Source organism: Diceros bicornis, chromosome 13 (assembly GCF_020826845.1).
Source record: "Diceros bicornis minor isolate mBicDic1 chromosome 13, mDicBic1.mat.cur, whole genome shotgun sequence".
Taxonomy (NCBI): domain Eukaryota; kingdom Metazoa; phylum Chordata; class Mammalia; order Perissodactyla; family Rhinocerotidae; genus Diceros; species Diceros bicornis.
This window is the reverse complement of record NC_080752.1, coordinates 10,337,023-10,347,102: the sequence shown is the minus strand read 5'-3', so window position 1 is coordinate 10,347,102 and position 10,080 is coordinate 10,337,023. Positions and strand designations below refer to the sequence as shown.

The 10,080-nt window shown below is 61.4% G+C and overlaps 1 protein-coding gene across 1 annotated transcript; it reads right to left on the bottom strand.

Annotated features, from left to right (window-relative positions):
- Positions 1 to 744: 744 nt before the first annotated feature.
- FOXD2 (forkhead box D2) lies at positions 745 to 3,072 on the bottom strand. Its single transcript, XM_058551978.1, has one exon. It carries the CDS (start codon positions 3,005 to 3,007, stop codon positions 1,526 to 1,528), a length of 1,482 nt encoding a protein of 493 aa, XP_058407961.1. The 5' UTR covers positions 3,008 to 3,072; the 3' UTR covers positions 745 to 1,525.
- Positions 3,073 to 10,080: the final 7,008 nt, after the last annotated feature.

The following is a 10,080-nucleotide window of genomic DNA, read 5'->3' as shown; positions in this document are numbered from 1 at the left end:
AAAAGCAAGGATATGTGATAACCCAGACAAACATGAACACAAATCTGAAGCTCCATAAAAGCCCCCACATGCAGAAGCACACAGAATATGCATCAAGAGACACATTCCCTCAAACTTTACTTCATGGGGCAGTGTCCACGAGCACTGGGCAACTAGATCTGCCCAGGCCACGCTCAAGTCCAAACTGGAAGGAGATGAGAATCCCCAGGTGCATCTGAAACAAAACCTCTCTGCAGAGCCCCAGGCAGAAACCTTCCCAGGACCAGAGCGAAAATGAAAGTGCTGGAGGGGTCAGAGGCTTCCCAGAGTCCTGGCCCCATTAACAGCTGAAGGCCAAGGCCAGTGTCCCCCGTATCTGGTAAGCCCAAGCCCTCCTCTGCCTGACTGGGCTGCCCGAGAGCTGGGGGTCTTCTGGGAGAGCCCCAACCGGGAAAGGGGAGTGCAGGCAAGCAGACCAAGCTGGTGACTGCTGGAGTTCACATACATTTATTCAACTGACATCAATGGGGAGGGGAGGAGACAGATTTTTCTTTTCTTCCACACAAACCATCAGATGATTTCAGAGTCTCCCCGCGGTTCTAAATCAATGCACACCCAGTGGACAGAGAACGCAGATAGCAGCCCGCTGTACAGATATTTACACATAATTACAGGACCCCCTGCCACAGGATGTGCCCTCACCCACCCCACCCCCACCTCTCCAGCCCCTGACCCAGACCTCCTCTCCCACCCCAACCTCACTGCCTTTAGCTACAATAAATATCCCAGGGCCTGGGACAGAGCAGAACGCTGAGAGGACTGCTGGCCCTGGATGGCTGGACCCAGCCGGCCACAGGAAAAGGGAAAAATTCCTTCAAAAGCACCCCAACACAAAAGAGGGAGGATGTTTCTCGTGAAGTGGGATTTGGGGTTTCCGCAGGCATTGTGGAGACCCCTCGCTTCACCTCTTCCTTCAGCTTCGTCTGTGTAGACACTCCTTTAGGCTTCAGAGAGAAGAAAACTCCTTGGAGAACAGCAAGGAAAAAAAAGTTGAATTTTTCTTTTAAGCACAAAGCGGATAATAGTGTCTTTAAATTATAATATTGGACAAGCAGAGCCTAAAACTTGAGGAAGGAGTGAGGGAGAGGCAGAAAGGGTGACCTCTCTGCGCAGTCGGTGTTGGTGGAGGGATCCGCGGGGCCTGGGCAGGCATCTCTCCGGGAGAGCATTCTTCCGGGGCTGCCGAGAGGCGCAGAGGCTGGCAAAAAGCGAAGACTCCCCCCTCCCTCTTTTACTGCTCTGATTGGAACGGGATCATGGCTTGCGACCTCCTCGCGTAGACCCGGGCCTCTCCCTGAGCTAGGGAGCCCGCTTCGTCCCAACTATCGGCGAGATTCTGAGCGTGAAGCCTGAAGTGCCAAGTCACGCGCGCCGGCCCAAAGTCTGGAGACTCTTCATAAATAGACTCCCTGAGTTCCGCTGGGACCGCAGGAGCTCCCGGGAGAGGCTGAGGAGTGCGGGCCTAACCGGCCCTTAGCCGACGCGGTCAGAAGTGGCAGCCACTAAGGCCGGCGACTTTGCCGGCAAACGGGGGCCCTGAGGACAGGAGCGCGTCCCCGGGGTGGGAGAGGCGGATGTGGCCGGCCACTGGAGCCAGGGCCGGGGCAGTCAGCATGGCCAAGACCTGGGCTTGACCTCCAGGACCCGCCGCCGCCGCGAACGGCGATCCCGGGGAGCCCTCGCCTCCGCCCGGGGGTGCGGCCCCGCCGCCACCGTGGCCCATGATGTGGTCTATAGAGAAGGAAGGCCTCTGCCCGGCCCCAGCGCCCCCGCCGCCCGCACCACCGCCCGCGTCCGTCTTGAGGCCCTGGCGCAGGAGTGCGGTGGACAGACCAGCCGCGGTGCCGGCTGCGGGAGGGCTCAGGGACGCGGGGTAGAAGGCTTTGGCGCAGCCCAGCTCCGCGCCCAGAAAAGCGGGCAGGCCTGCGGGGCCCGGGCCCGACCCTGCGCCGGGGGCAGGCGCAGGGGCCGGAGCCGAGGCTGCGCCTGCGAACACCGAGGCCGTCGGAGGTCCGGGTGGAGGCGCAGCGGCACGGCCTGGGGGTACAGACAGCTGGCAAGGAGCGGCGGCGGCGGCGAAAGCGAAGGCGTGCGGGTGTGGATGCGGATGCGGGGCCGGGCCCGGTGGGGGTGCGCCGTAGGCCGGGAGCGCCAACCCGTAGCCATAGCCGTAGGCTCCGTAAGCGGCGAAGCCCGGCAGAAAGGCGCCGGGGTCCCCCGCCGCTGCAGCCCCGCCACGCAACAGCAGCTCCGGGTGAGGGTGCGTATGTGGATGCGGCGGCGGTAGCGGCTGCCGCTTGAAGCGCTTTCGCCGCCGCAGGAAGCTGCCGTTGTCGAACATGTCGGCCGACTCCGGGTCCAGCGTCCAATAGTTGCCCTTGCCCGGGTTGCCCGGCTCGCGGGGAATCTTGACGAAGCAGTCGTTGAGCGAGAGGTTGTGGCGGATGCTGTTCTGCCAGGCGGGGAACTTCTCCCGGTAGTAGGGGAAGCGGCCGCTGATGAACTCGCAGATCTCGCTCAGCGTCAGGCGCTTCTTGGGGCTCTGCAGGATGGCCATGGTGATGAGCGCGATGTACGAGTAGGGCGGCTTCACCAGCGGGCTCCGCGTCGCCGCGCCCCCCGACGGCGGTCCCGGCCCGGGCCCCGCCGCGCCCCGAGCCGCCGCCGCGCCTGGCCCGGGGCTTCCCGCTGCAGCCGCCGCCCCCCGGGGCGCTAGAGCGCGGGGCTCGCCGTCCGAGCAGCCGCCCGACTCCTCGTCCTCAGCTGCGTCCGCCTCGGCTTCCTCCGGGGGAGGCTCGGGGCCATGGGGGAGCACGTCCCGAGGGGCGCGGGGCCCGGAGCGGGCAGGGAGCTCCCCCGCACCGCTGCCGCCGCCGCCCACCACGTCTATGTCTGCGTCGGCCTCGGACAGCGCGGCCGGGGAGCTCTCGGAGGACATGATCTCGCAGCAGCAGCTGCCCAGGGTCATGGTGCCGCCGCCACCACCGCCGTGCTCCGGCTCCGCTCCGGCCGCGGCTCCGGCTCCGCCGCGCTGCCTCTGGGGCGACTGTGTTTTGCGCGCGGGCGGGGAGGGGGCGGGGGACTGAGGCAGGCAGGGAGGGGTGTCCCCCAGCTTCGCAGCGCCCCCTCGTGGCCCAACTCGGCCGCTCTCACCTCGCGGGGAGTACCCGACCGGCCGCTCTCTCCCCTGCCCCGCGACCCGGAGCGGGCGCCTACAGCCGGGGCGCGGGCGGAAGGAGCTGAGGCCTCCCCTTACCCTGGCCGGTCTCGGCCCCCAGTCCGCCCGGGTGGGGGCTCGGGGGATTAGTCCCTCCCGCCCAGCGGCTGCCTAAGGCGGAAGAGCGCGAGCCCGGGGCGGAGCTCCCTAAGCGGGCTGGGGCGGGGCGGGAGGGGGCGGGCGCAGTGCCTCCGCGGAGGGGCCCGGCGGGAACAAACAGCCGCCGCGGCGGGAGCTCGGCTCGGGTGGCCGGAGGCGGGTCCTCCTCTTCCCCGCAGATCCCGCAAACCTTCCGGTCCCTGGAGCTGCTGCCTTCAGTGCCTTCAGCCCCTGGGTGTTAAGGTTCACGCGGGTGCCAGCGGGAGCCGGGAGAAGTAGCGACGGCCCCCACCCATCATCGCCCCAAGGCAGCGCCCGGGCCACCAAGGCCGAAGCGCAGTTGGAGCTCGAGCGGGAGCCTGAGACGCCCGGACCAACGGCGCCCGAGCGGGGCCCGCCGGAGCCCGAGCGGCTTCCGGCCCAAGGGGAGACGCACTTGAGTGATCGCGAGGAGCGAACTTGGCGCTCTCAGCCTCAGGCCTCGGAGAGGTGAGCGATTCCGGCTGCGCTCCTCTCCTCTCCTCCAAGGCCAGGACCCCGTCACCCATCCCCTTGCCGCGACGCGGGACTCCAGACCCGGGAGTGTGCGCGGGGAGACCCGGGGAGCGCGCCGCCGGCCCTTCGCCTCCTCCACGAAGCTTCCCTGCGGCGCTACGGCCGCATTCTGCGAGCGCCGACCGGTCCATCGCCCCGAGTTTGCCTTACTTTGACCTTTTTCTATTTTGGTGTCCGTTTGTCTCGTCTGTGACTCTGTGTCTCTCTCGCCCTTGGTGAATCTCTGTCTCCGTTTCCTGTGGAAACCCTGCATTTGTGTGAGTATCTGCTCGTGGGTCGGGGAATCCCTCGCTCAATTTCACGTTTTCCTCCACCTCCCCCCCCGTCCCACTGCAGGGCTGCCCCCCAACTTTCTGGCGGGACTTGTAGGCTCTACAGACAGGCAGCAGAACCCCCACGGAGACCTCCCTCAAAGAACCCTGACCTCAGCCCCTGGCTAGTGTTGCTTCCATCTCTCAGGATCCTGTGCACACAAGGTTGGTCCTGTGCCCTTTTTCTCGCCAGCCGGGTTCCTGCCATTCCATTAGGCCTCTTTTTCCCCTGGCCTCCCTTCAGGAACCCAGCAATGAGTAACACCAGCTCAGACTGGGACCATCTCAACCTCTGGGGATCGAAAGGGGAGATGGGCACTGGACGTGGGCAAGAACTGAGAGGATGGACGGGCTGCTACCCCGACAGCGCCGCGCAGTGGTCAAAGCTCGGGCGTGCAAGGTCTGAGACCCAGCTGCACTCTGCTGTCAAGAAGGCTGTGTGACGGTCTGCATGTTACTTCCCATTCCCAGCCTCAGTTTCCTGCTCTGCATAGTTGTTAAGAGCAGGGATCTTGGAATCAGGCTGCTGAATCCTGGCTTCACTACTTACCAGCTCCGTCACCTTGGCTAAGTTTCTTAAACACTTCATGCCTCTGTTTCTCTGTAAAGATGAGATGAAAAACACCTACCTGGTGACTAATATGTAAAAGTAGCCATCACTTTAGGCTATTCATGAAGAGGGTATTGAGAGCACATTGCAGACTTCTGCGGAGAGGGAAAGCGGTTGGGGGGGGTGTAGTCTCCCAACTGGATCTCAAGGCCTCGTTTAGCCCCCGACTAGGTGACAGCTGCCATCTAACCCTCCCCAGTCACTGTGCTGAACTAGATCCCCTGTAGATAAGATTAGTGCTGGGACCAGTGGGGGAGGAAATTTGCAGCCCTTGCCGGCTGTATCCTAACAGGGCTGATGTGAGGGTGAATGAATTCTCCCTTTCATCTAACAGCAAGCTCCAATCTATGGGATAATCTAGTGTAAATCTAACTCTCATTCCATAGGTGGGGCAACAGAGGCTCAGATGGGGGAAGGGGCTCACCTAGGCTCCTACAACAAGATAGAGCAGGGCTGGGGGCAACCCTTGTCACAGAATCCTCGTGATAGACTTCTCTCTTCTCCCAAGCCAGAGGAGGGTGGAAGGCAGGTCTGGCTGCTCAGATCCTGTGAGAGCAAGTTCTCTGGGACCTCAGACCAAGGGGATCTACCTAGTGTGCTGGGTCTGCATAAACAGACTGTCCTTGGGAAAGAGAGAAGAGGTCAGTCCTCAAACCATGGACAGAAAATTAGGCAGGGACTAGTGGCCCTGGAATCAGAATTTCCGGGGTGATAGGGCTCTCCAGAAAAAAGAGGCGATGGAGAGCAGTTTCTTGCATGAGTCCAGATAAACTCACATGCCTAGCGTTGCTAGATTTAGCCGATTTATTTTATCTGCACATTGCTACATGGAGATCTCTCACGCTCAAAGACACCCCACACTCTCGACCACCCTCCAGCTCCAACCACCTCAGCTCTGCTAGTGTCTAAGGAAATGGAGAGAAAAACAGCACTGGCATCCTCCTCCTCCATCTCACCTTATGAATGTCTTCCTTTTTAAAATGGCAAATGTGAACCCGTGGCTTGCTTCCTTGCAGTGCTCTCCTGGTTCCCCAGGCTCCAGCCTCCTGCCCAGCTTCAGGGTAAGACTGGCTGAGGCATTTGCTGCCCTAATATCTTGGTTCTAATGCTCCAGGCAAGACCTTGTCAGGAGCAGCTGCTGCTGCCAGCCCCTGCCTCTGCCTGGCCTTGCTGCACACTGGCTGCTGCTGAGACCCAGGTTGGGGATAGGGGATACAGGCCCCCCAGCTCCTGTTCTGTAAGCTGAGGGCAGGGTACAATCTCAAGGAATCATCAGACGCATCAAACACTTTTACAGTGTGTAACTGTAGGCCCAAGAGATCATGTGACTTGCCGGGCTTTTGAAGGGCCCGGGTTGGGTTGGACCCAGGTGTGGGGAGTCGAGCCTAGAGCTCCTCTATTTATCCCAGTAACTCTGCTTGGCCCCTGGCGGAGCTCCACTCTTGCCTGGGCGAGGGGTTGTTTCTGGGAGCCTCTCATCCCTCCCAAGGCTCTGGGCCAACTTGTTTTGAACAATTCCAGGCGCAGGTACACCAGGGGCTGGGAGAAGGGCGACCCCGGCATTCGAGATTCCTTTGGTTTTCTGCCCTTCTCGCGTGCTCCTGCCTTTCCCGCCTGCGGGCTCAGTCTCTCCGACGTCTTCGAGCCGCGTCTGCGACCCCGCGTGGGTCTCTCACTCCCCTCCGCAAAAACCTGAGGTCCTCCCCGCAGCCTGGGCTCCAGCACCCGTGCCTGCAGGCTCCACAAAGCAGGAGGCGACCGGCTCTGCGGGTCTTGGTTACATTGTTACTGGTCGTGCCCTGCCTCTTCCTTCGCCTGCCTCGCTATTTGGCCACCTCCTGCGAGAAGCCCAGAAACCATTGGGAGGAAGCGTTTGGGGGGCGTCTGTTCCGGGGGTTTCCACACCAAAATATTCGGATAACTGGGGAGACGTTGTTGCGTGTTTATTGCTATCTGTTGCTCTCAGTAGTGTGCCTCCGCTTATGGCCCCTCCCTTTCCTTCTTATGATCCCCCGGTTCTCCTCGGCTCGGGGGAAATGAGAGCTCTCAGGTGGTTATGAGAATATAATTAAGTCAGTCGCGAAACCGGCGAAGAGCGGAGCTGAGCTAGCGGCAGAGACGCTGCGCGGACGGTCGCACGCGGCCTTCCCAGGGTCCGCGTTCTTCCAGCGCGGCGGTCCGCCCTCCGTGCAGCCCGACGCCAAAGCACGGCCTGAGCTGGGCAGGGGAACTCCGCGCCTGCACACTTCTCTAATTTTATCACAAACCTGGCCAGCCTCGGGGAAAGCGCGAGACCGGCGTAGCCGCCGCCCCTTCCCGCCTCTCCACAGGGCCGCAGCTCTGGAGCGAGCGAGACGTTGTTTGGCCGCAACCAGTACATCTCCCGACCCCTTTCTCCACCCAGATCTTCGCCTGCCCAAGAGCGATCGGCTCCCTTGGTCCGGGTGGGAGGCGGGAGACTCCAGATGGTGTGACCCGCAGGGGCGAGCCTAGGCGGCGGGGCTCCCCACCCACAGATCGGGACTCCGGGTTAGAGTTCAGGGAGAGGCAGGACCCTCTGCAAGCACAGAAATGACAGGGCCTCCAGCTTGTGTGCCTTCACCCCCCGCAGCCCACCTGCGAACCCCAGTCGTCGACTCAGAGCTCAGGCGCCTCTGCGGTTTTCCCTACACCTGCGTACCCTCCATCTTTCTGTCCTTACATTACGCCTGGCCGCGGTCTCCTCCCAGCTCCGCCTACCCCAGGACTACATGGTAGGGGGCTCGAGCACTGTGTGGCAGTTGGGACCGGGGCCAGCTGCGGAGCCTGTCGACTCTGCTTCGTGGGAAGAGGGTTCCGGGCTCAGGAGAGGGTGAAAACAGCGCCGCTCCCAAACCCTCGACCTGGGGCGCCAGCTTCGCAGCGGCCGCGTAGACCAGGCTGCACACGCCTCTCCACACGTGGGGAGTAGGGGACGCTTCCAGTTGTGTCGAGCGTGAGCCTCAGGTCTAAGCGCCCGTACTGTCGAAGTGCGTTCGGGGTTCGAGGGCCTGTTTCTCTGTCCACGTGTGTGTGCCCCTCCCGGCGATGGTGGCTGTGTGTCTGAGTACGTCCCTGAGCGACCGGCGCCTGTCCCTAGTCCTCCCCTCCCGACTGCCCGATCTGTGCCGCCGGGGACTGCCCTAGAAGCCTCGCCATCCAGGCCCGCAGCTCTCCCCCAGAGCATGAAGCGGCGCGACCTGGGCGGGGACTGCAAACCCACTCCGCGCCGCAGCGTGCCCCCGGCAGGGAAGAGGGATGTGAGGGTGCGAGCCTGGGACTAGGGCGGGGAGAGGGAGGAGAGCGTACAGGGCCCGCGCAGCGGAGAGCCAGGACGACTAGTGGCGGCCTCCTTGCCACCAATTACACGCCTCCTGCTGGAGCAGCAATACCTCGGGAACCGGACTCCCTTCCGCAGCCCAGAATTGAGGCAGGGCAGGAGGGAGGAGGGGGCATAGCGATCCAAACCGGGCCCCCCTAGGCACCACATACACGCACACGCACACACGCCGTCGCGTTTAGCCTTTCGGAGCCCCGGGCAGGGTTACCGGTGAGGCCGTAAGCCCCGCTGGCGCGGGAAGGTTGCCCGGTGCCTGAGCCTTGCGGAGCCGCGTGAGCCCCACAGAAGCAGAGCGAGAGGATCGGCGAGAGCCCTGGCCTTGCCGCGCAGACGCTGTGACGGATTCCTGGGCAACAGCGACCTCTGGAGGAGCCGCGCACCTCCCGACGCAAAGAGTTGGGAACCGGATGACCAGATCCGGGACCAAAGCACCCCTTCCCCACCGCACCCCTTTGGCAAAGTCATCCAAAGACTCATAACCTCCCGACTCCTCTTTGGCATGCTTACTTCCTTTCCTGACCTGTACCCAAGCTTCGAATCCTTTCTCAATTCCCGCCTCCTCCAGAAAGAAGCCTTCTCGCGAGCCCAACCCATCTTCCCCTCTTCCTGCTCTGAGCTCCTCAGAACCTACAACCTGAACCCTCCACTCGAGCACTCCCACCCTGCCTGCACAGCCGTCCGCCTTCCTGCCTCGCCCTTCTCCAAATAGACCGTTAATCCATCCACTCCACCCATCTTTTACATTGCTTGCTGGGTATGCTGTTTTTCTTTCCCCCCAATAAGTAAAGACTGAAGTCATTTATCCCAAAATTGAACTGTAGGTTTCCAAAGCTCGTCTCCCAGATGGGAAAATAGAGACGCAGAGAGAGGGCTGACTTGCCCAAGGTCACACAGCAAATTGGTAGCAGAGGTGGAACTAGATCCCCAGTCTCTCATTTCCAATCCCAAAGCCCTCTCCATTTCACCTGGATAGGGAGCAGGTAACGTGGGGGAGGACTCATTTTTGAGGGGCAAGGCCTGGTTGGGGGATTTTGGGCATAGGAGAGGGGAAATGCAGGAGGGACCTGGGGGAGGGGGCACTGCTCCGAATGGGTCAATAAGGAAGATGGGGGGGGCAGTAGGAAAGGAATGGAGGGCAGGAAAAAAGGAAGGGATAGGGGGCAAAGTTGCACCCGGAGGTCAGACCCTTCCTTCCCCAACCCCAGCCCAGATCAGGCTACTTTGAAGGGCTCCAAATTTCAAGGGTTGGCTGAGTGTCTTACATCAGTAGGTGGGTCAGCTGGAGGCTGGGAACAGAGTCAGTCCGGGCAAATACCACGTGGGAAGGGAGAGAGGGGCTGAGAAACCTCTGCTACTACTACACGGCCAGAGGGCGCTGCCGAGACTCCTGCTCAACAGGAGGAGGCCTTCTGGTGCTGCAATTACAAAGTTAAAGAAGCTGGGAGGGTGATTTGCATGTAATTTGCATGAGGTCCCAATGGTACCTGCCCAGCAGCCTGAGGCCTTCTCAGAGATGCCCCGCTTTCTGGGCACCGTGTGCTTGTCTGCACTGGCTCCCAGGCAGCCAGGCCCCTGTCTGCTTGTCTAGCCTCACCTCCAACCCCTGCACTCCACTCACACCTGATTTGCTCTTTCTTACTTCTTCACCTTTGCATGCAGCTCACTCCTCCTAATCTTCCTTCCGTTTCAAATGTCAAGCTTTACGAGATGCTTCCCGGATGGCAACACCCCACACTGGCCAGGCTGTGAGGGGCTCCTGCCTCTGTGCTCCTAAAGCACTTAACTCCGTCTGTTGTCATGATTTGTTTTCCAGTCTTTGGCCCTCTGTAGACTGTGAGCTCCTGGAGAACAGGCATTATATTGTCTTCATCCTTATCTTTCCTCCTCTACT

Excerpts from the sequence above, each read along its gene's own strand:
- FOXD2 (XM_058551978.1), bottom strand. The coding sequence starts at position 3,007 with ATGACCCTGGGCAGCTGCTGCTGCGAGATCATGTCCTCCGAGAGCTCC.